General features: G+C 38.3%; 2 protein-coding genes across 3 annotated transcripts; one reads left to right on the top strand and one right to left on the bottom strand.

Annotated features, from left to right (window-relative positions):
• Positions 1 to 1,430: 1,430 nt before the first annotated feature.
• Positions 1,431 to 10,562, bottom strand: LOC139143865 (NADH dehydrogenase [ubiquinone] 1 beta subcomplex subunit 3-like). The gene is made up of 2 exons (XM_070714449.1): positions 10,359 to 10,562; positions 1,431 to 2,983 (listed from the first exon to the last, which is right to left on the bottom strand). The coding sequence occupies exons 1-2, from the start codon at positions 10,475 to 10,477 to the stop codon at positions 2,830 to 2,832; spliced, it is 273 nt and encodes a 90-aa protein (XP_070570550.1). The 5' UTR covers positions 10,478 to 10,562; the 3' UTR covers positions 1,431 to 2,829.
• Positions 10,563 to 11,966: 1,404 nt separating this feature from the next.
• LOC139143866 (caspase-8-like) lies at positions 11,967 to 24,680 on the top strand. Of its 2 annotated transcripts, XM_070714450.1 has the most exons (9): positions 11,967 to 12,125; positions 13,334 to 13,693; positions 14,198 to 14,433; positions 15,872 to 16,186; positions 17,126 to 17,389; positions 18,002 to 18,271; positions 18,903 to 19,745; positions 20,729 to 20,932; positions 23,871 to 24,680. In XM_070714450.1, exons 2-7 carry the CDS (start codon positions 13,353 to 13,355, stop codon positions 19,532 to 19,534), a joined length of 2,058 nt encoding a protein of 685 aa, XP_070570551.1. In that variant the 5' UTR covers positions 11,967 to 12,125; positions 13,334 to 13,352; the 3' UTR covers positions 19,535 to 19,745; positions 20,729 to 20,932; positions 23,871 to 24,680. The 2 variants fall into 2 exon arrangements, with proteins under 2 accessions (XP_070570551.1, XP_070570552.1); XM_070714451.1 differs by lacking the exons at positions 20,729 to 20,932; positions 23,871 to 24,680 and having other exon boundaries at positions 18,005 to 18,271; positions 18,903 to 19,666.
• The last annotated feature ends 1,405 nt before the right edge of the window (positions 24,681 to 26,085 follow it).

Here is a 26,085-nt window from a genome sequence, read left to right on the forward strand (position 1 = left end):
AAATATATATCCTTAATTTCGAAAGGTCATTAAATATGCAAATTACGATTTGGATGAAGTAAAAATGCTTAATGACTTTCAATAATGTTAAATCATAGTATCTTTAATATGGATACCAAGTTTCGTCAATTTTGATAGAGTAAATTCAGATATATACTCCTAATTAGGAAATTTCATTAAATATGCAAATTAGTGATTATCTTTCACGGCACCCTTAATAACTTTCACAGCTGATATATCTTGATGTGATCAACATTTGTAGCAAATCTCATCAAGTTATGTGCAGTCGTTCTCAATATATATCGTTTCAAAGTTTTTCAAAATCATTAATTATGCAAATGAGCAAAAAGTAAGCAAGCCACATCCACCAAAAACTAATCAGTTCTTGCCATTTGCAAACTGAATCTATGTGCCAGATTTGATTGTGATCTGATGAGCCGGTTTTGAGATATTGAGTACACAGACAGACAGACAGACAGACGGACAGACACACAGACAGACAGACACACAGACATTGCTGCGACATGTTAGCTCACGTGTGAACATGTGAGCTAAAAATCTGTGACCTTCTTGTGTCATTTGCAAAATCTTACATTTCTGTAAATGATATTATAGGACCATCAGATTAATTCATTCATTCTTTGTTGGCAACCTCACCAGCCATGCATATTTCTCCAGCTTCTAATGAAAAGCTAAATGTCAAAATGGTTATTGAACTGATGTCAATTAAAATATGTTTCTGTGATAATGAAGGATGAATTCACAATGTTTCAGTTTTGTCCTAGATCCTGTGAAAAATTTGAGAAATTGATGTGTGCAATGGTGCAGTCTGGTGCAATCTGAGAGATGTTTTCAATTTGCCTTTTACCAGTAAAACTGTTGGAACCCCGAATGGGGGAGAGCATGAGAGGGGGTGTCCCCACCTCACATCGAAAATTTTGAGAAATTGATGTGTGCAATGGCGCAACCTGAGAAGCGTTTCAATCTATTTGGAACAAAAAATTGAGTAACCCCCTTCTTTCTCTCCACATTTTGAGTACCCCCCCCCTTCTTTCTCTCCACATTTTGAGTACCCCCCCCCTTGTAGCGTTCAATTTTTTGAATTACCCCCTCGCCCTCTGCCTAAAAATTTGGAGGAAGAGGGGGGAGGGGGTTCCATTCTGATTGAGGACAACAATGAAATGTGCAAATTTAAGTTATGCAAATTTAGGTTTTTCAAAGTATTAGCAAATTAAGATTACAATGTGTGTCAGATATCAAATAATTGGCTCTGATAATGGTGTGAAATGCCACTATCAACAGTCTGTGCTCACACCCTCTTTGTTTTGATGACATGGAGCGCATTCATGATTATTTTAAGGGCAGGGATATTGATTAGACTCGTACAATCGCGCAAGTTCGGAGAAAACACTGACTCTTCCAACAGAAAATTCTCAGTTTATGGTTTCGTCAAAAGTTTTTTTTATTTACAAAGCCATTCAATCCAAGCACAGGTACAAACAGAGAACAACCATGGTAAAGTGCAAATTATTTTTGCTGCGCAATCTGACAACCTGGAACCTAAAATCATCCAAAAATACTGACTATTTTTATTCAGTAAAATACACACATCAATAAAATCGAAATCTGTCTCATACTCGGATGTACGCAACTGTAGAACACTTTCATCTACAACTTCACATTGATTACCGGGTCACATGCTCATATTCTATAACTTGTGTCACTCTTAACCTTTCCATCCTTTTTCCCTGTGTAGAGGTCCAATTTTGCAGTACAAAACAATAGGATTGGGCCAAACCACGGTGCTGAAAGGGTTAAAACAGTGACACTGGATTCCAAATTACAGCTTATTATTGCTTGGCGGTTTATTGGGATAAAAATCTCTGCATAATGCCATAGGTTGTTGGTGGTGTTGGGGGGGGGGGGGGGGGGCAAGGGGCTTCAGAAGGTTATGTGAAAGCACTGGCTTTTTAAAAATTTACTTTGAGATTATTGTTTAAGATTATGAACTCCCGCTCTGCTTTCACACCTGCAATATGTACGCACAGGTGTTTCACTATGCCAGTACAATGAAAACAGTCACCATGTCAAAAATGAGAAAAGTTGCTGCATTTCTACATTTCAGGAAACAGGTATGCACAATTCAAAGATGTGCTTTTAACATAGCAGTTTTGCTGGTACTGACACATAGAGTTGAGCACACCTGTACTAAAATTGAAATTGAAGTGTATCCATTAGGCCCATTGATATACCACTATCCCAAAGACTTTCTCTGTGATTCAAGTAAATTTTACGTATTATATGTATCAGTGTTGGGCAGACACAAAACAAATTTCAAATTATTCTGAAGTTGAATCAAAGAGTTAAGATATCCCAGAGTGTCAGGCACAGGTGTCTTTATCAATGATTATGTACTATCCTCTTCCATTTCTTTCTTTTCTGAACCGGCAGATGTCACTGAACTTGATAAGAATCAAACAAGCAAAACTACCTCAGGGTACAGTGTTGTATTTCTGTACATTTGTCTACAATGTGTTGTTTAGAGTTCCATGGTGTTCTCACAAACGTTACAGCTCAAGTCTTCATCATGGTACAACGACAGCCAGGCACAAGCCAGTCTGAAGATCTGTAAGCAAGTTTTGTTGGTCTTCGCACAAGCAAATCAGCAAAACATAACACAAAATTGATCGGTCCAAGCATTCAGAAGGGCCAGACAGAATAGATCCAAACTAAGGTGGTATTCTGTGTCAAAGTCACTGAATTTTCAATTTGTTTTCAAGTCAATATACTATTTATTTCAGTTCGATGCATGTATGGCTGCAAAAGTCATTAATGGTGGTCATTCTTCTTGTCGTTGCCCTTGAGGGCTCTCTCCACACCGACCGCTGCCACAAAGAGAATAGCACCCCATTGAAAACCCTTGAAGAGCATCCTCCACATGCTAACACCACGGCACAATGGTTGATACCTCCAGACTTCATTCCTGGAAAGAAAATAGAGGACAATTAATCCTACATGTATATGCCATTATGTGTCTTTTGCTATAAATGAAGGCTTTTTTACTTGCATGTGTATTTCAATTTGCCAAATTTCATCATTCCCATAAGGTATTAATCTTGAACATGTATGAGTGATGAAAACAAAAAAATTAGCGTCAATGACACTGTAGCTCCCATCCTGGACTATTTAGTGTTTGTTCTCTGGTCAGATATTTGAACATGTGTGAAAGGGATAAAGTGCATGAAGTGAAAATACTTAAATGTAATGTACTGGAGACAGTGAAATATGTTTAATGTATTTATTCAGAATATAAAATGGAAAAATACTGAATTAGATATATCGAATACTGTGATACAACCATTAACTCAACAAGTCATTTACAATGACATAGTCCCCACTTGTAATAGGAGTATTAGTCTTGATGGGGCAGGAAAATGTGGTCATTAAGAAGTATCACTGGAGTGTATATGTTGAGATCTATGGGCACATAGGTCTATGTCGTTGTTCCCAATTTCAAACACATGAGGCATGTCTAAGTTATGGTTCTAAATCGGGAAAAAAGATCAGACCTCTAGCAGTATTGGCCAGCCAAGAAATACATATGCGCATTATAAATGAGGTACAAGATGTGACATCTTAAGGTCTAATATCCTATCAAAATTGAAGGGTATAGAACTTGTGGTTACTGAGATATGCATATATATGTATAATCAAGGTCAAAGGTCATCGAGGTCACATGACATTTTGAAAAAAAAAATTATATTGCTAATTAATCCTATATGCCAAAAAATCAGATCTCTAGCTCTATTCACTTGCCCAGAATTAGATGTGTACATAATTAATGAGGTAAAGCGTGTGTTGTCATAAGGTCTCCCATCCTACTAAATACAAAGGACATAGCACTTGTGGTTACTTATTTATTGACATAAACATATATTTTAGGTAAAAGGTCATCGAGGTCACATAACATTTGGTCAAAAAATTTCTCTCCTATAGTTATCCCTATGTACCAAAAATCAGACATCCAGCTCTATTGGCTTGCTCAGAATGAGATATGTGCATAATATTGAGGTACAGTATGTGGTGTCATAAGGTGTCCAATCATACCAAATATGAAGGGTGTAGCACTTGTGGTTACTGAGTTATGGAAAAATATGTATACTTGAGGTCAAAGGTCACCGAGGTCACGTGACATTTTGTCAAAAAAATTGTATTGCTAAGTTATCCCTATATACCAAAAATCAGACCTCTAGCTCTATTGGCTCGCTCAAAATTAGATATGTGCATAATTAATGAGGTACAATATGTGGCTTCATAAGCTGTCCCATCATACCATACATGAAGGGTGTAGCACTTGTGGTTACTGAGTTATAGACAAATATGTATATTTGAGGTCAAAGGTCACCGAGGTCACGTGACATTTTGTCAAAAAAATTGTATTGCTAAGTTATCCCTATATACCAAAAATCAGACCTCTAGCTCTATTGGCTCGCTCAAAATTAGATATGCGCATAATAAATGAAGTACAATATGTGGTGTCATAAGGTGTCCCATCATACCATACATGAAGGGTGTAGCACTTGTGGTTACTGAGTTATGGACAAATATGTATATTTGAGGTCAAAGGTCACCGAGGTCACGTGACATTTTGTCAAAAAAATTGTATTGCTAAGTTATCCCTATATGCCAAAAATCAGACCTCTAGCTCTATTGGCTCGCTCAAAATTAGATATGCGCATAATAAATGACGTACAATTCGGATAGTTTTCAATCGGATTCGAACCCACAACATACGGCATCAGTCGCCGAGCTGCAATATGTGGCGTCATAAGGTGTCCAATCATACCATACATGAAGGGTGTAGCACTTGTGGTTACTGAGTTATGGACAAATATGTATATTTGAGGTCAAAGGTCACCGAGGTCACCTGACATTTTGTCAAAAAAATTGTATTGCTAAGTTATCCCTATATACCAAAAATCAGACCTCTAGCTCTATTGGCTCGCTCAAAATTAGATATGTGCATAATTAATGAGGTATAATATGTGGCGTCATAAGGTGCAAGCAAGCCGAGTCAACAGATTTTGTAGACAACGTATTGCTTTTTCTTTCCTTTTTATCCTTTCTGTTGTGATTCACGTCGATTCACATCTTATTACGAAGACATCTCAAAATTATTGAGTAGTCATACATAGTATAGTGCTGATAGAAAAAAAACCGCTTAGGCCAAGAAAAATAAAAAGTTTGTTTCTCATCCTCGCGCGTGTCAATTGAGACCCGCCACGTCAACCTTTTTTCTGCTCATGAGGAATATGTATAAAACAGAACTGTAAACAAAATAACTGACACTAACATTCCATTCAGAACAGTACACATATGTCACTGTTATATTAAGCTGACAAAACTGTGCATTGCTGCACTAAAAGTCAAACCGCAGAACTGTTGCTATACAAAAATACTAAAACAACACTACTGTGCATTTATCTCTGCGTGCATTCCTATGTCGTTTTCATGTTTTTTCGCGCATTCTTGTTGGTTGAAGAGTAAAAGAAATGAGAAGAAAAAAACCCGCGTCACCGCATCAGTTTTGCAATATGTCTAGGATGAGAAACAAATATATTTATAACAATTTACGCTAAACGGAAAAAATATAATAAAAGAAAAATAAATTGAGTAAGAGACAATGTGATGACAAATCGATCATCTATAGATCTATCTATTCACCTATCTAGTGACCATTTAATCGAATCGATCGATCTATCGATTAATTGATATATCTTTCTATCGAATTGATAGATCCTTCGTTCTATCGATCGATCTGCCCATCAATTTATCTATCGATCGATTGATCGATCGATCGACCGACCATCTATCAAACATCGATAGATAGATCGGTCGATCTATCGATTGAGTGATTGATTTATCTATCGATACATTGATCGACCTATTTATCTATCTATCTATCAATCGATCGATCTATTGCTCCCAATGATTCGCTTAATCAGATATTATCGAATAATTGATACGTTATTGGTCGTTTTGATGTGGTATTGGTTGACTACTCTATATTGTCAGTTGGTTTAATCCGTTATTGTTCATTGATACGTTATCGGTAAATTTGTTGATACGTTATCGGTTAGGAAAAATTACTACGTTATCGGTAAATTTTTACTACGTTATCGGTTAGAAAAAATTACTACGTTATCGGTTCGTTACTACGTTATCGGTTGATTTACTACGTTATCGGTAAATTTTTACTACGTTATCGGGTTTGATACGTTATCGGTTGTAACAAGGTGTCCCATCATACCATACATGAAGGCTGTAGCACTTGTGGTTACTGAGTTATGGACAAATATGTATATTTGAGGTCAAAGGTCACCGAGGTCACGTGACATTTTGTCACAAAAATTGTATTGCTAAGTTATCCCTATATACCATAAATCAGACCTCTAGATCTATTGGCTCGCTCAATATTAGATATGTGCATAATTAATGAGGTACAATATGTGACGTCATAAGGTGTCCCATCATACCATATATGAAGGTGGTAGCACTTGTGGTTACTGAGTTATGGACAAATATGTATATTTGAGATCAAAGGTCATCAAGGTCACATGACATTTTGTCAAAATATCCGAGATATCTGCGTGAAAGGATGGACTCACGGATGGACGAACAGACGGACCTGACCCAATCTATAAGCCCACTGGACTTCATCCGTGGGGACTAAAAATTGTGTCACTGCATCCTTTTTGCAATATGAATACGATGAGAAACTAAATTTTTTTTTTCGTGGCCTTATACATGGAAGTCTATGGAGATCTGCCTTATACATGGGAGGTCTATGGACGTGTAAACTAAAAATATGCAAATTTCACCACGATTTGCCCAATTTGGGAAAGGTCACTCCTATGCACTTCCATACCAAGTTTCAAATCAATCGGACTTGTGGTTTCAGAGAAGAAGATTTTTTGACCAAAAATGGGAGAAAATTACAAAAAAATTCATGAAAAATAGCAAGTCCAAGATACTGACCTAAGATGTGCACAATCATTTCAGGTCAGCCCAAAGTACTTACATGCTAATTTTTCATGTAATCTGCTCAGTGGTTATTGAGTTTTTTCAATTTTGACTGTTTTTACATTTTTTCATTTAATTTGCATATTTATGGCAATGACAACTTCATTTGAACAAAATCTCATCTACAGCCCATCATCCATGTACACACCAAATATCAACAGTCCGGGTTATGTCCATAGAGAGGATATTACGATTGACCAATCAGCGAACCTGCCGCCGCCAACGTCATGAATAATTTAACCATGCAAACCTTGGCTCGTACATTGCAACGAGTTTGGAACTTTTCGGCTTGATTTCGCCCTTTATTTTTAGCACTGGGTAGTTTTTAGATGTAGACGTTACGCACAATGTTCAATGCGGCCGAGATGGTGACCGACACAAGTGGTTAGTACATTGAAAATTACTTATTTGGATGAATTTCCTGGCCGGGTACGGCTCCTAGAAATCAACATTTGACCCTTGTAAATCTACAGTACGTTATTTATCGCCAAATATCGCCTATTTTTGGTCAAATTTCAATTTAACCTTGGCATCTGCAGTATGGAGAATGTTTCAAGCTTTGCAAAGATGGGTCAACTGTTTTAGTCGGTCATCGGAGCACGATGGAGCACGATTTTTTCGATCACCATGCGTTGCCAGGTACGATTGACCCTTCGCTCAGAAAAACGCGCGCCGGATCAATCGCCGAGAAGTTAACCAAAAGCTGGAAAAGAGAACGAAAAACGTCACATAACTCTTTGTCGAATATGGTCAAGGGTTAAGAAACTCAGAAAACTATTCTTGAAGAAATCTTACAATTTTTAACACGGTAGAACGTCGCCAATCGACTGGAGCTAAGATACTTCCGGGTAGCCAAGTGTCTCACTCGATCGGTGGATCTGTCAGGTCATATTGCGATCTGAACGAAGTGAACCAACCTAACCTTTGACCCTTGTTACATATACAGTACGTGATTGGTTCTTGCCTTAATTTCATTACATATACGGTACGCCATTGGCTCTTCCCTACTATCCTCTATATGGACATAACCCGGACTGATCAAGATGAAATGTACAGCGGTTTTGGAGTTTTTGATGTTGACGGACAGACATACAGACATACAGACATACAGACATTTCCCTAGCCTATAAGAATAGCTTCCATTGCCATATATACATATGGCTATGGGGCTAAAAATCAGAATACACATGGGGGGACTGTTGAGGGCCTTTGTATGGTCTGAGCTAGGGCAGATGTATAGGAGCTTCGAGGGAGTCTTACTCGGCACCCCTATACTTGGCAGTAACAGTTCACATTTTACCTTGGGTCATTTCAAATGCACTACATGTATCTCAGGCTAAAAAGTCACATCTGCTGACTCATAAACATCTGGCAGTCGACTTGAGATGATACAAACATTTTTTAAAACCCTTGCAAAGAATGGATTATTCTCATGCACAATTTATTGTGGTGAGCTCATTCATGGTGAAATCGTGCAGTTTGCATGTAATTTTGCATTATCACATGATACCTCACTCATGATTTAACAAGAAGTGAAACCTTATGTATATATGTCATCTAATTCCTGAGTTTGGCTATTGAATATGCATACAAACCCACATCTTTATGCTATAATTGGAGGTTATTACCCAATATCACCTGTTCCTGTGTCGTATCAGCATGAGTCATTTGTGCTGTGTCAGACACGAGACGAAGTTGAGTGTCTGACGCAGCACAAATACAACACAGGAACAGGCAATATTGGGTAATAACCAATTTATCATATACCCATGCCCATAATTTTACTAATAGTACGAAAAACCTTAAATTTTGAGGCCTTACTTTATTACGCCTTGCACATAAATATCTAAATATTTATGTTAACAGGCTTCATTCATAAAGTATACAACGAAGTCAACTCAACATCATGCACAACATCACTGCATGTCCTCCATGTATCTCAATGAACCCCACGAAGAAAGACACTGGGTAACAAAAATCGTCATACAGGAGAAACCATGTAAGGTGCAATATGCTATTACAATTGTAACTGATCAAAAACTGTCCTCTGCTTTAAATCTATCCTGATTTCGATCGCACTCAATCATCATATGGCACGGAGCTCATGTGGAGAGGGGCCTCCATTCCTCAAAGCCCTTCAATTTTTACATCGGTGACATTGCTTCACACACCGGGAGTGGCAGCCATTTTGTTTGTTTACGTTGTTTACCAACAAACTGCTATTGAAGTTCGGAAGAACTCAAAAACTGATGATGTGTATCACGACGTTTACCGTGAAATATCATACCTGATATTTTACGGTGAACGTCACTACGATGAAGCAATATGGGCATGGGTATATGATAAAGAATAAAATCATATATACATAGAGCCCCCCCCCCCCCAATATAGGTTTTGTCACATTGTCATATGTGTGCTATCTCTATGCTAATATTCATGATCTTCTGCGGTGGAGGGAAAAGTATTGCTGCAGTAAAGTAGGTCGAGGTTTTGTCTCAGGTTAAGGGTTGGGCGGCTGGTTTTGTCATCCAACTCACAACCCTGGGCAAAACCTCGAGCTACAGTACTGAGTCTGTACTGCACCAAGGGAGAGTGTAAACCACATAGCTGCAAAATTGTAGCGCTACGGTGAGGCGGTCGGTGATTTTTGGTTTTTGCGACTTCGCTCACCAGTAGCGCTACAAGGCCGATGGCCCTGGGGAGTATCATATAAGCGCGTCGTACTCGACCAGGCGTTTGATGTGGAATGCAACATATTACTGCATTTGGTCGTACCGATTTATCACTTCTGAAGACTAAACAGTATACTGCACTAACTTTGTCATTTATGGGGTTTGGAATTTGTTCAAACACGACGATCGCGTTCCGAAACATTTCTGGGAGCCGTCATTACCAACTTCGGTAATGGCGGCTCCCACAAACACCGACGCCCCACGCTCAATGTTTCGGAACGCGATCGTCGTGTTTGAACAAATTCCAAACCCCATAAATGACAAAGTTAGTGCAGTATACTGTTTAATCTTCAGAAGTGATAAATCGGTACGACCAAATGCAGTAAATATGTTGCATTCCACATCAAAACGCCTGGTCGAGTACGACGCGCTTATATGATACTCCCCAGGGCCATCGGCCTTGTAGCGCTACTGGTGAGCGAAGTCGCAAAAACCAAAAATCACCGACCGCCTCACCGTAGCGCTACAATTTTGCAGCTGTAAACCACAGACTCTAGACTCAACTCTATGATCATTTGTGGTTGGCACTTTGTGCAAACTTACCTCAACCATGGATCTTTTAACCCTTTCCTTGCAAGTAAATCTTCAACCTCCTTCAATTCTGGCACATCTTTCACTTGCCATTTCCTCCAGTCCGGTATTTCATAAGGTAATTTACCCATATTTTATGTCGACAGGAGAGATTCTTCGATGACCTTGTTTGACTGAGTCCACAAAATGGCGTCCAGCGCGCAAGAGTGATGCGCCCTCACATGGACTGTATGCGTGAGTACAAGACGATGCTGAAGTTAGACTCAGTTTCAGATTTGGTTTCGGATTTGGGTTCGCGTGACTGAAGAAATTTTATATTTTCAGCCGATTTTGATATACTGATGTGAGTGAAGATTAATTCTTGTCTTCAAACACGTATTTTTACCGGATTGCCTGTCTACATATGTACTATATATTTACGATACGATAACTTTATTGCCATAATGTACATAGTGCATTAGGATATCGACTTGCTGTTATCACATAAAAACAACACAACATCAAATATAACTCAAAACATTTAAAAAATAAACGGAAACAATATATCATGGCTACAAGTGGTTCGAAAGAAAATACAATGCAATAAAATAAAAATACATCACCGCATAAATTGTGTGCTATGTATTCACGATTAAAATGGTTAAAAATAGCTTTTGCAAACCAATTTGCGCTACCTATTAGAGGGCAGTATACGAATTGCAAGAGGGCATAAGTTTTATAAGTGTTTTTTTATTTATAACTTTTAGGTTTTTCTGTCAGAGAAACAGTTTTTTAGGAATACAAAGCTGCTGTAAATTTGCAGGCACTTCTGATTTTGGGGTTTATATTACCATAGAAACTCTTAGCTGACACCTTGTCAAGCTCTGAGAACTTTTGCTACAGGTTTGTAACATTTGGACCCGCCAAATTGCATCTGTGATGAAGTACACTTATGTGCACTTGAAGTTGAATGTGTAATGTATAGAAATAACAGAAAACCTCAAAGCATTTTAATTTGAAATTGAAATTAAGTGTCGAGCAAGAATTTCGACATTTACAAAAAATGTTTATACCTTGACTTTGTTATTATATAACAATAGGTGTCACATGCTTAATTTGTTGTACTACTTTGTGGTCGTGATTGATGTTGTTCTATCATAAATTTCAGTTTGAATGTATCATACTGAAGTATTGGTAAATATCTTTAGTTTGTAATAAAGAATGAATTATTCTGTGTAATACTGTTGTGCGAAAACATTATGTCATGAAATACATGCCACACGTGCAGTCAGGCGATCTAAACGATTTTTTAGTCTTGTGTATCAGTAGTTATCATATCCTGAGAAAAAAATGATAATATAAGCTGGAAATATTACATTACTGCAATAAGCATGTTTTGGCCATGACTCCTTAATATAGCTGATCGATGTTGTACTCACGTCTATGGGGCGCGTAGGCACAAAGCGAAATGTTAGAAGACAGGTGACTCTGCACTGGTTGGCTGATGTAGCCAGTCCCCATAATATGTTCACTGTACCCAAAACACATGCAGCCGTTGGGGGCGTTATATTTATGGTTCCGTCATCCAGTGTCATCAACATCGGGGCTTTCCCAGACCATATTTGAACATTACAAACTCTAAAAAAGCAAAAAATACGTGTACTCGGCTAAAAACGATAGCCTTAGAGCGTCGCACGAAACTGTTATAGTCCATGAGGCAACGTTAACGTCCGTCGTCACCTGTAGGCTGTAGCTGCCAGCTGTGTTGTGTTTACGTGCTTTCACATAGAGTCTCCACAGGTAAGAGGGTCAGTAAATCCGTCGTGAACGGAACCCCCTGAATTTTGCACGATAAATAGACAATCTGAGACACAATGACAGTCTTGTGTTGCTGTACGTTTTTTAAATCGTGGTGTGTTATTTTTCACAGACAGTGTATACCTATATACACGCACATACGTACAGCTTCAGCGGTACACATTACACTATTAATTAAAATTCTATTTTTTAAGTAATTTTTTGGTTTGAAAAGATGCGCCGTGTAGAGCCACGTTTCCTTCAAGCGGCTAGTTTTCAATGCCTTATATTCAGGTCGCATCCCCTCTCCCCCATAGGCCTCCTCTCTACAGTTCCACGGACACACTTGGTCAACATCGTCTGTGTAATTTGGTGACTGTTCTTCATGTATGTGTTACTCATTGTGTTTGTCCGGGAAGTTGAAGAGAATTTCTCAGTACATGAGCCGCTACCCTGACTCCGAGGTGAAGACTTGTCAATAGGGCTGTTCCCTTCTACTTCATGTGCAATGCGTCATGACAGTACATAATTAATTCTAGAAATGAAACACTATCTTTAAAATGATTCTCCAAATTCTGTGCTCTTTTGCAAAAGTTTGAAAAGACAAAAGGTTTGTTATGTGATATTTTATTGTGGGTCATACATCAGTAATACAGTTGTTGTTTATGGTGGTTGATTGTCATGGTTATGGCCATTCAAACATGGACTTTGCTGCAGTACAGTAGGCTGAGGTTTTGCCTGGGCTTTTGGGTTGGACGGCAAACCCATCGTGACAAGCCCAAGCCCCAAGCAAAACCTAGAGCTACTGTACTGTAGCAACCGTAGACAGTAGACTCCGTACAGTATAGTCTAGCTTCTACCATCTATTATTCAACTGATGTGGCCACAGCTTTTGACTAAGCCTATACACTTGAACTTTGATCTGATGAATATTTTATACCATGGGATTGATAATATATTCCTTACATTGTTTCTCACATCATGGACTGTGTGCCAACAATGTATGCCAACAAAGATTATTGAAAAAACTAAGACAGTGAAAATTTTTCTTACACCGAGAGCTTTAAAAAGAGCCCCCAAAAATGGTAGATCAGAAAAGAATTGTAAAAGTTTAATAGTCCGAATATCTGTCCCTGAAACGCATTCTATCTTGATTCTCCGTAATTCTCCAAAATCATTATCTCTTTTCCTGTTTTATTTCACCTTTTCAGGAGACCGAACAGCTTAACCATGTATTGCACTGATGCACAGTCAGACCTGTCGTACAGGAAAGTTCTCAAAAGCGTTGACGAGAACCTCATGGCCAGAGACCTTAATTCCTTGAAGTTCCTCTGCCGGGACTTTATCCCCGCTGGAAAACTTGAGAGTGCCAGGAAAGCCAGGGACGTTTTCCAGGAGCTGGAGTTCAAGGGATACCTGGGGCCTGGTGACAAGCTGTATTTTCTAGCTGAGCTCTTGGTTAGAATTCACAGAGTTGACCTCATAAAGAAGCTAGGCCTAGGAAGACCTAGGGATGTACAGGTGAAACTTAACAGAGAAGGAAGACCTGGACCCCAGTTCAGTAAATTCAGGTAATTTAATTTCATTCTTTATAGATATTAGTTGATCTTCAATAAAAAACAAACCAGTATGAGCACAGTATTGTTGTACTATTACACAAAATTGCTTAAACAGAATGAACAAAAAATCAGTAGCTTTGTTCTTTTTGATAAAAAGTTCAATAAATCTTCGTTCTGCCACAGTGTATGCCTGTTTGCAGATCACTTAAAGCATGCATTAAATAAAGTACAAAGCCAATGTTTTCTGGTCTCCCATACTCAGGAAAAAAATGGAGAGTCAACCATGAATTTGTGTAAAGTCATTGCATCATACATAACCTGGCCATACCTGTTAGAAGGCATCAGAGAAGAAGTGAGCTTTTCTATGTATGATGTCGTTAGATACCGGAATTATATTATTATTAGTTCTCATGCGCTTAACTTTCCGTAAGTATATGTAAAAAGATTTCAACAATGTTTATATGAGATTAATAAACTTATTTTATTGTTTCTCTTTGACTTTAATTTTTCTATCAGGTTGCTGCTGCTTACAGTGTGCGATAACCTGACAAGCGATGACCTTGACACCATTAAATTCTACTGTCAACCGTTCATCAGCAAGGGCAACATGGATGACATGAACGATGCTCCGTCCCTCTTGTCGTACCTGGAGCACAGCGCTCGCATTGGGGATGACGACGTTGATTTCCTGGTGGAAATGCTGGATTCTCTGGATAATGAAGAGTTGTGCAGGAAAGTGAAAAGTTATCAAGGTATGTTATCCAGCCACCTAGTATGGTGTGAGATCTATGAACTGTGATATGCCATGTTGAATTTTTCTCTTGGGTTGCGAAGGCTAACAAAACAGTCACCTGTATAAAATACAAACTGCAATACCAATTGTAGTAATGATTACCATTGAAGGTTAGTTATGAAATATAGCTTTTCATCCATGACCTGCATTCTGCGAAAAAAAAAAGAAAAGAAATTTTGTTGTATATTTGCTTGTTCAAGAGAGGGGGTCGTCGGTCAAAACTCATATAGGACCCATACGACCAATGTAAAAACACACCTTACAGTATCCAAGGTACCTTCAAGTTGATGATTTATGATGTGTATTGACGTAATGCATTTAGATATCGGCTTGAAATGCACTGTTTGTAAACAAGAAAGTCACATAGGCACAGTTCCAACGACCCACTCCCTTTAAAGCAAATTTGTAATGTGTTGTTTCTATATGTGTGCTTGCTCTGTGATTGGAATGTAAAATGATAGTCAAAGGGTACAGTTTTGATGATTCTTATCCTCATTACTGTTGAAATTACAGTGTTTTCAATCAGGTTTGAACTCACAATGTACGGCATTCATTTATCTAGCAGAGAAGCAGCAGACAACTGCTCGGCTGAATCCCCACTCTCAAAAGCGAGTGATTCAATAATAGGGCTAAGGCATTTTTTGAAATTTCAGACAAATGTCGTTTTTGCATATCGATCACAGGTTCCTGCTCCAGACAAATAAAAACTTATACCTTTTCAAGACATAGAAACATAAAATGCAAGCGTGGAAGAGCCTTTGAGCTAGAAAGATACATGATGTGCACAGAATTTAGCTCCATACTTTGCCTGTTACTGACAATTCGTTGAACGTGAAATATAACATTAATGAGCACTACCCTGTATCTGGCAAATAGCCTGATCAATACCGATGTGTCCAGTTTGTTGTCACCATATCTCTTGAGGATAGGATATTAAAATGTTTTCATCTATTTGTGAATTATAAAGTATGATTTTGTTGTCACCATATCTCTTGAGGATATTAAAATGTTTTCATCTATTTGTGAATTATAAAGTATGATTTTATTATGCAAATTAATACAGTGCCATATGTGGGGCAGGATGCGCCTACTATTTTCGAAATTACATCACATCTTGGTCTTTTTGCCAGAGGTCCTTATATCTTACTTTCACAATTTGACTTTCGTGTGTGTACTGATGCTTTGCTTTCTGTGCTGTGCTGTTTTGTGTCTATGTTTATAACTATTGTATTAGGAATTTTGACCTAGTGTTATCGGATTATGGATGGGTATGATTGTGACTGTTGACTCCTTAGCAGTCTTGAATATTAATAGGTTGTACATTCCGTACTTTTTATCTATCGTGCCCTCATCGTAAACTGAGAGACTGCTTCTTACTTTGATCCTCTTTCTTGTAGCAAGTATCAGTTCATCATCATCAGAAGCCGAAACAAAATTACTTGAACCCATGCAGCCTCAACATAGGATGGTACCAAGCGGCAGGGGTATACATGACATCCCTATGAGATGTCCACCGCCCGCATACTCAGAAACGCCTCCATTGCTTCCGCCAGCAGCTTTTACGACTGGTCGCTTTCCAAACAATTATACAGTGGTTCAACCGTCAACTGGCTACCTACCACAACAGTTTCAACAACAGCATAGATACATTGGAGTGACACCAGCCGTACCGGATGCCAGAATTTCTACACCCATCGGAGGAAGAACAATGGGTAAGGGGAAATTCACACAGAAATTTAAATTTCTGGTCATTTTTGTCTATTAGCTGCCATTCACTGTAATGTTTATTTGGCAATTTAGAACCAATCGGATCTATTGACAAATGTTAGCTTTACCATTCAAAAGTAAGAAATGTGAGAGAATTATTTTTCTGTCTCCTACCTCACAGGATAATTGTTTCTCAATTTAATCAGCAAGAAATTGGTTTTCTTGTTCTACAGCTGTATATCTGCAAGCAATTTTCTCACTGTCAATTGGGAATATAGAGGAGAAAACCAATTTTTCACCAATTGACTGCAAGAAATGAATTTTTCGCAGATATAGAAATAAAAAATTACAACAGTTTCCAAGCACCAGGCTTAACATAAAATCAATGATTACATCAGTTTCCAAACACTTTATTTAACATACCGGTAATATCAATGTTTACATCAGTTTCCAAACACTATGTTTAACATAAAATCAATTTTAACATCAGTTTCCAAACACTATGTTTAACATAAAATCAATGTTTACATCAGTTTCCAAACTATGTTTCACATAAAAACAATGATTACATCAGTTTCCAAATACTATGTTTCACATAAAATCAATGATTGCATCAGTTTCCAAACACTATGTTTCACATAAAATCAATTTTAACATCAGTTTCCAAACACTATGTTTAACATAAAATCAATGTTTACATCAGTTTCCAAACACTATGTTTCACATAAAAACAATGATTACATCAGTTTCCAAATACTATGTTTCACATAAAATCAATGATTACATCAGTTTCCAAACACTATGTTTCACATAAAATCAATGATTACACCAGTTTCCAAACACTATGTTTCACATAAAATCAATGTTTACTTCAGATTCCAAACATTAGTTTAACATAAAATCAATGATGATACTAGTTTCCAAACCCTACATTGTTTCTGCAGGTCAAGCAACAGTGGAAGAACCACCCAATGAAGTGGTCACACCTCAAAGTCATACACCACAACAGCCGCTGGAAAACATGCCTTCCCATCAGTCGGAGAATGAAGTGGCAGCTATGGAACCTGTTTCTGGACAACCCCAGCAGCCCCACGAAAACCTAGCGGTAGCTGAGCCATCAGCAATTCAAGTTCAAGGAAGGAGAAATGATCTGAGACAACCACAGGGAGAGGGAGATAGTATGCCATTGACTGAACAAAGTGGACAAGGTACAGACAAGCTCTTAAGTTTTTTGTAAAATTTTAACACCTCTCAATTTGACCTGTTTTAGTACTAAACATCCATACTTTTATTCTACAGTCATGTATGATTGGCCATTTTCACCACCTCTACATGACAGTATATCCCGGTATTTATGTGATATGTAACATTTACATTGAAATTAAAAATTTTCTTCAAGAAAACGAAACTTTTTGGATTAAAATAACTTACACTGGCAATTCCGCAGAGAATCTGTGAATGAAGTCGGCTGCTACAGTTTTCTCAGTCAATCTCATGGTCTCAAGCAAGTAACAACACCGGGATTATAGGTCATGTTAGAGTCATTGAAACTACAAATGATTTCCATTATGATATATAATCAAATTTGAGTGTTTCCAATCATAAGTTTAAAATAAAATTCAGAGAGACTGAGAGAAATAGGGACAGGTTATTTACGTTTTTCTATTCTTAATGTAACCTCTAAAGAGAGATTTAGTAGAACTCAGATGATGGAACACTTTCTTTAGCCAGTGATATCTTTTTATCCGGAGTCCCTTCATTATCTTAAGCAAGGCTGTGACATTCATGTAACAATTAAGGACCAGGTGTCTCTTTTTCAGAAGAAAAGCCACCTGATCATGGAAGTCTACCTTTGCAACAACCTGAAGAGAATATGTCACAGGATGAATTTGAAGAACACAGGCGTGCAGTGATGGCCCGCATGGAAAGACTGTACATTGAACAGGAAAAGATTGAGATGCCTTCGTATCGCATGAGCACGAGTCCTCTTGGTCTCTGCATCATCATCAACAATGAGAATTTTTACGTCAACCGGGATGATCCATTAAGTCGTCGCCTTGACAACAGGACAGGCACTGCAGTTGACAGAGGTAAGGTTGAATTCCAATAGACAATTGCTTTGTAATATAATGATTACTAGTGCCCATGGACAAAGTCTGGGGCACTTAGATTTGGTCGTGTCCGTGTGTGCGTCCATGCATCGGTTCACGCAAATTTCTCAGAGATGCCTGGAGCAATTTCTTTCAAACTTTGTACAAGGATTACTCCCTATGTCATACATTTGCACCTTGATTTGTTTTTCCAAGGTTTCAAATTAGCTTGAATTTTTTTTTCACTTTCATTTCATAAACTTCAAAAACCCTCTTCCGAAAATCTACACAGCTGAAAGCTTTTAATTTCTTTTTATGTAGGTCCTAAGGTATGACCCAATTCAAGTTCATTCAAATTATGTTGAAATTTATATATGTAAAAGTTCAGAGCCACCATTCCCACGTTTAGTAAAAAACGTTTACTGTGTGAGTACCTGTCGCATAGCTTTCACAATGATGCTGGAGGTGCTATTATCTTATGAGCACTTTTATTTTTGAGAAAACAATGTTGAAATTTGCACATGGACATAAAATATCTAAACAGTGTACACACTCTGCAGAATCACATTCAGTCATAGTTTTGTGGTCAGTATGAATACTAATGATGATTTATCGACCTTCTTGTTTACAGACAATTTGTTTTATGTCTTCCGCAAGTTGGATTTTGACTTGGAGGTGAAAAACGATTTGACAGCTTTTGGGATGATTCGTTGGTTGCAAGATATTGGAAGACAGACCCACTCACACTACAGCTGTTTTGTGTGTTGCATCCTCAGCCATGGGTCAAAGGGCAGTGTCTATGGAGCCGATGGCGTCCCTGTTGACGTTGCCGATCTGACTCGGTGCGTAAAAGGGTCTGTTTGTCCCACCCTAAACGGGAAACCCAAACTCTTTTTCATGCAAGCTTGTCAAGGTCGAACTGCTCAAAGGGGAGCAACACAACTGGAGACTGACAGTGAAAATGAGCAACCAGCAGACACCATCCCAAATGAAGCTGATTTTCTTCTCGGTTATGCCACCGTGCCTGGATTCGTATCGTATCGGAGCAAATCCCAAGGCTCATGGTATATTACCAAATTAGTGGAGTGCATCGACACCTACCATGATCGGTACGACCTTTTGAGCATCATGGTCAAGGTCAATGAGGAGGTTTCCAAGGCCATTGCCAAGACGCAAGAAGGCGCGAGGAAGCAAGTACCTGCACCACTGGTGACCCTGCGAAAGAAAGTGTTCCTCAAGCCAGTTCAGAAGCCAGTAGTCTAGCTTTGCAGAGTGATTTATACTTTGGCTGTTTTTAATGAAACAATCACCCTCTGCCTCCCCCCCACCCCCATCTCAACCACAGGCAAACACTCTGCTTACCATGATGATGAAAAGAAACCATATTCAATACGAAGTGGAAAGCAACTGTTTGCTGTGATAATAGTAAATCAAGTGACTGAGCAGTTGATTAATCTTCCTATATACAAATTCGGTAGAGTTGACTTTTCAGATCCTCAGATTCAGATCCTCAGAGCCTGAGATTCAGATCCTCAGATCTCAGATTTCAGATCCTATAACTTCAGATGCAGATTCAAATTTACCAGCCTTTTACAATACCCGTTTTAACAATATGATTGCAATATTTAAAGTAATAATTTGAATATGACATATACAAGGCAGTTATGAAAACAAAATAGTCTACATAAACATTTTTGCTTAACAAGTTTCAACGAACACGGGTCTTTACAGATTAGCTAATTTACTTCTTCCGACCCCTTTAACCCGGGGTCACTGGCCTCCAACATGGATTAGTTATATCCCCTCGCCATCATTATTACGAACGATGGTAAAATACGGACATGCCGATAGCCAGTATTTACATGATCGTCGCGGTCTTGATCGTTCGATCCACAGGCACTCCTTAGCTGGGTAGTCTGCTAAGTAGATCAATTTTCGGATCGATCTATTGATCCCGTAGTCGATATGCCCGCTACTGCAACATAAATACTTAAGTAAGTAACATAAATAAGTATTTATTTTGCAGTAGCGGGCATATCGACTACAGGATCAATAGATCGATCTGAAAATCACTCTACTTAGCAGACTACCCAGCTAAGGAGCGCCTGTGGTTCGATCGCTGGTGTGTTTATCTCTATGTCTCTATGTATTGACTACAGAGGGAACGTTCACGTGATGACATAACAAGTCAAATCATTGCGCACCCTGTCTTCGACTGATGACGTTCTGATTCTGAGATCGAAGTTTTTAAGTTCAAGATTCAAGATAGAAATAAAATAATTTCTAAAGCCTTTTCAAATCTAAATTATATTTTATTTATCAGTTTATTACATCAAACTTTGAAAGTTGTGAAATTTTAATTCCGAATCTGCGTCTGAAGTTATAGGATCTGAGGTCTGAGGATCTGAGGATCTGAATCTGAGGATCTGAAAAGTCAACTCTACCATACAAATTCAGTTTTACTGAACTTCATACTTACTTTTACTCAGTCAGTCTCTCAGTAATTTTTTTATATATTTTATTGTCATCTAATTACAGAATTAGAGACAAGCAATTAGTGATCAGTGACCTGCATTGTGGAATATTGGTCAGTTATTTATATTAGCCTGGAGTGTCAAAATGTTGACACAGTGCGTTTTCTCACATTTCATCTTATGTTTAGTGAAACTCTTACAGTGGTTTGCGTTGACCCATTGTCTAAATTGAGGTGTTTGTCAACACTGTCAGGTGCAGTTATCAGCTAGGCGGTAATATGAGATGATCATAAAGGAATCAACTTTGCAAAAGTTGAAACATTGTCTGGCATGGGGTCAGACGTAGTCAAAACAACAACACTATGGCGTGTAATCCATGCCAAAATTAACACCTTACATTTTGAGCCAACCTACATGCAACTCTCACGAAGGTACATGCAACTCTCACGAAACTGCATGCGATTCACAAAGCTACACGCAACTCTCGCGAACGTGCATGCAACTCACGAGGCTACATGCAACTCACGAAGCTACATGCAACTCACGAACTTGCATTTTGAGCCAAGCTACATGCAACTCTCACGAAGCTGCATGCGACTCACCAAGCTACATGCAACTCTCACGAAGCTGCATGCGACTCACCAAGCTACATGCAACTCTCAGGAACGTGCATGCAACTCACCAAGCTACATGCAACTCTAACGAACGTGCATGCAACTCACGAACTTGCATGCAACTCACGAAGCTACATGCAACTCGCGAACCTGCATGCAACTCGCTCAAACCTCATGCAACTCTCTTGAAATGCATTCGCTTTGCGCTGCGACTTATTTGAATCGGACTCCCTAGATTACCTTTGAAGCTCAACTCATTTTGCTTGAAGCTCGTTTTGAGCTGAACGCATTCGTGTCGGGGGAAAGTCCGTGTGAAGGGGGGACTTGGTTGGGGTAAACCAATTTTAAATAGGGTCTGCTGCATGCTGCCTTCGATTTAAATAAAGGCACTTCTGGGTTGAGAAAACCATACGTGAATTGGAGTACACTATGTCGGTTAACGTGTGTGAATGAGGTTCTATCGTATTTTATTTGACTCTCATTTTACTTCAAGTAGACTGTGCCACAATGTGGTTTACAATAAACCAACCCATCATTAAAGTGACTAACTTTGCTCCGACAACGCGGAAGCTTATGAGACGTCACAACGCGTCATACCAACGTCATATGACGTATTCAGATGTGTTCTGCCAGTGAGCCAGTGAGCAGGGGATCTGAAAAAAATGACCCGACATATAGTATATGCAGTGCAACAAGCAACTTGAGTTGCCCGTCGCATTGCCTCGTTTGTACGATGTCATCGTGTCACTCGATTACCATGGACGAAAACAACAATTGTCTGCGCAGCGTAAAAACTCCGTGCTGTGTGAATTTATCCCTGCGCTCATGGAAATTCTCCACGCTGTGTAAAATCTCGGTGCTCTTAAAAAATCTCCGCTGTGTAAAATAAATCGTGGCGGTGTGTAAAAATCTCGGCGCTGTTGAAAACTCTCCGTGCTGTGTAAAGATCTCCGCGCTGTGTAAATAATTCGCGGCAGTGTGTAAAAATCTCGGCGCTGTTGAAAACTCTCCGCACTGTGTAAAAATCTCCGCGCTGTTTGAAATCTTGGTGCCTTTTAAAATTTCTCTCTACTGTTTAAAATTTCTCCGCAGGCTGTTTCAAATCTCCCTGCTGGGAGACAATTCTCCGCACCGTTTCAAATTTCTCTCTACTGTTTGTTCTCTGCGCTATTCACTTCCGTGACTATTCAATAAGGAAAATGAGGGCAACTTCACACAGCGTATGCGTACAGCTGGCGATGTTTTACGGGTCGAGTATTAGCCTGCTAAATACGTAGTCCTTACAATCGCCTTGTCAGACTAAACAAAACAAATTGAAATCATAAAAGTCGACAGGAAGTGGCCCAAGGATATATCCTTTACAATCGAATTAATGTAAGAGAACAATTTACAAAAACACTGAACATTTGCAATGTGCAGATTGCCTTAAAGGATGGTTACCTATGTACACTATGATGAGTGATTCCTGGAGATTCCAACATCACTGACAGCTTCAGATTTTATAATTACTTTCTGGGAGGTCGTTCACAATTATTTGTCCAGCGGAGGTTTTCATAATTTTGTTTACCACCTGATTTTTTAAAGTTTCATACTTCAACTCGGACAATTTGCGTATATTGCGTACTGTACCCTGCCTAAATCATCAAGTCATACAATATTTTCACAGTACATTGACCGTATCGACATCGATAAAATACGAGTCAGGATAAAATAGAGTAATATATTTACAAGTTTTCGTGAGAGTTGCATGCAGGTTCGCGAGTTGCATGTAGCTTCGTGAGTTGCATGCAAGTTCGTGAGTTGCATGCACGTTCGTTAGAGTTGCATGTAGCTTGGTGAGTTGCATGCACGTTCGTGAGAGTTGCATGTAGCTTGGTGAGTCGCATGCAGCTTCGTGAGAGTTGCATGTAGGTTGGCTCAAAATGCAAGTTCGTGAGTTGCATGTAGCTTCGTGAGTTGCATATAGCCTCGTGAGTTGCATGCACGTTCGCGAGAGTTGCGTGTAGCTTTGTGAATTGCATGCAGTTTCGTGAGAGTTGCATGTACCTTGTGAGAGTTGCATGTAGGTTGGCTCAAAATGTAAGGTGTTAATTTTGGCATGGATACACGCCATACGTAGTCAAAACAACAACACCACCCGATCCAAACACACCACGTCTGCTATCCTAGGCTGAATATCAGCAATCCGAGTTGTAATTTTTTTTTAAATAGTTCCATCGCACTTAAGTTTGGTGTGTTGAGAAAATACTGGCTTACATGCCTGTATGTATTTTTGTCAATTCAAAAATTGTAAATGCAAAAAGTTTTTATACGTCCTAGACAATGCGCTCTGAGTGGATATGTATGGTGGTGTTATTTTGACTGTGTCTGACCACCTGCTAGACAATATTTAAACTTTTGCTAAGTTGATTTCTTTGTAATTGACTGATAATACCGCCCAGCTGATAGTTATGCCTGACAGTGAGAACACCTCGATTTAGACAATATGTCTAGTTTGTCTAATGCCAACAGGTCAAAGCAAACCACTGTATTACACACACTGTATACATATACATATATAGAGAGGCAGAGACAGACAGAGGAAATAATGTGATTACATGCAAAAATAGTCAAAGAACACGACTATATTCCTTACAATATAACTGGAACATATCAAAAGTAATGTTCCCCCGTAGACTTCTTTCTCTTATGTATTTTTTTTGTGATTTGTTGGCTTTCACTTTTTTACTGTGTGGGCTCCAATGACAATAATTGTATGATAACTTGGCCACTGCACATTACATTCTCAGCACCTAAAATACTGTTTGAATTTGAGAGGAGAGCATCACGTCTTCCTCATAAGTCTGAATAGAACACGAACAATAAATAATCACAATGAGCAAAAGGCAAACATTTAACATTTGCCATATAACATTCATTCGAGCCAGTGTTTGCTTATGTCATACATTTATGTGAATGTACTTGCACGTGTGTGTGTGTGTGTGTGTGTGTGTGTGTGTGTGTGTGAGTTTGTTTGTATGCCATATATTTTAAATCTTAATAAAAATCTGTTAGAAGACCTGCCATCAGCGTACCCTTATTTGGCGCCCCCAAGAGGTGGGTAATCGTAGCAAAGACAGCATTGGTTTTTTTTGTTTTTTGCTTCGGAAGAGTGTTTTCACACCAGAAATTTATGTTTTGCCCGCACATGTGAGGGTATGCATGAACCTTGAATTGTTTCTGTATCTCATAAAATGTAAATATGAGTCCCTTTTCGTATATGATGTACAGTTATAAAGCACCTGTATAGCTGCAAATGTGTAATAAACCGATCTCAAAAGATCCTCAGTTTTCCAAGTTTTCTGTTTCTTAGAATAAGACCCATTAGAGATTTAAAAAGTGAATAACACTGTCATGAGTGAAGAAAGTGGAATGTAAATTCAAGAGTTTTAGCATCATTTTAAATTTCCTGCCATTTTCAAAAACTAATCATGTGACAGAGAAAATAAAGTTTATAACCACAGTTGGTCATCGTGTGTTGTACACTCAAGTAAATGGCATCATGCTTGTTTTTGGTATGATGACAATGTGTATGTGCAGGAAATCCTGTTTTTTGTACTTTAATGCGGGGGTGCCATTTTATGAGTGCGGCATCCATTTATTATTCAGCCTGTTACCGTAAAACTTGTAGGCATGATCCAAATCAGCGAGCAGTGATACTTCTATACAGGTCCTGCTGTTAGCAAATTTACATGAACCAACTTAGGTTTGGAAATAAAATCATAAAAATAATGCAAAAATTGGCAGCTATCGGGGCTTTAATATCAACTGCAGGCCAGCTTTGCCGCCTGTTGGAAGTTCAGCTGTTGTTGCCTTGCCATTACATTTGTTCATACTTTAGATAATTTTGGTATTTCTCTCTCTTTTGATTTTTGACATCTTTATGGTGTATTGTCATAAAATACAGTCCGATTATTTCAAAGTCCTGTTTCTTTTTTCAACACTAAAACCAGATATGAACTAAAGATGCTCACGTGTTTCATTATATATTGCAGTTATGTGTAAATTTGAACCTTTGCCACGTGTTTGCTACTTCATTGAAAGTATTATGATCAACATAATGAACAATATTCACCACAGATTAATTCTTGAAGATCATTAAGTATACAAATATGTAATTAACTGAAATAAAAATACTAAATTTCTTTGACTGCTGTCATTGCATCACCACTTTATATAGCATGTGTAACTGCCTTTAGCTAAGTCCTTCAAGCTATATGTGCTGAACTGTGAAAGCTCGTTAGATATGCAGAATATAAATTAGTTGGCATGAAAATGCAAAATGACTTTCAATATTGTTTAACCAGGTTTTATCATGAACGTATATAGTATGTTTTGCCAACTTTGAAGTAAATCCCGGCATATATCCTTAATTAGGAAAGTTCACTAAATATGCAAACTAGGAATTGGCTGAATTTTAAATACTTAATGACTTTCAATAAAGTTGTATCACAGTATCTTTAATGTACATAGCAAGTTTCATCAACTTCGATCAAGTCAATTCAGATATATATTTAGGAAAATTCATCATAAATATGCAAATGAGGAATTGGCTGAAGTAAAAATGCATTTTGACTTTCAAGAATTCTATATCATAGTATCTTTGATGTAAATAGCAAGTTTCATCAACTTTGGTCAAGTCAATTCAAATATATCTCTAATTTCAAAGGTTCATTAAATATGCAAA

Source organism: Ptychodera flava, chromosome 11, assembly GCF_041260155.1.
Source record: "Ptychodera flava strain L36383 chromosome 11, AS_Pfla_20210202, whole genome shotgun sequence".
NCBI classification, from domain to species: Eukaryota; Metazoa; Hemichordata; class Enteropneusta; family Ptychoderidae; genus Ptychodera; species Ptychodera flava.

What these genes read in the sequence shown, in the direction of transcription:
- LOC139143865 (XM_070714449.1), bottom strand. Translation starts at nt 10,477, where the DNA reads ATGGGTAAATTACCTTATGAAATACCGGACTGGAGGAAATGGCAAGTG. An exon ending in TTAAAAGATCCATGGTTGAG is followed by an intron (nt 2,984 to 10,358) that starts GTAAGTTTGCAC and finishes TTTTCTTTCCAG; the next exon opens with GAATGAAGTCTGGAGGTATC.
- LOC139143866 (XM_070714450.1), top strand. Translation starts at nt 13,353, where the DNA reads ATGTATTGCACTGATGCACAGTCAGACCTGTCGTACAGGAAAGTTCTC. An exon ending in GAAAGTGAAAAGTTATCAAG is followed by an intron (nt 14,434 to 15,871) that starts GTATGTTATCCA and finishes TCTTTCTTGTAG; the next exon opens with CAAGTATCAGTTCATCATCA. An exon ending in CATCGGAGGAAGAACAATGG is followed by an intron (nt 16,187 to 17,125) that starts GTAAGGGGAAAT and finishes TTGTTTCTGCAG; the next exon opens with GTCAAGCAACAGTGGAAGAA.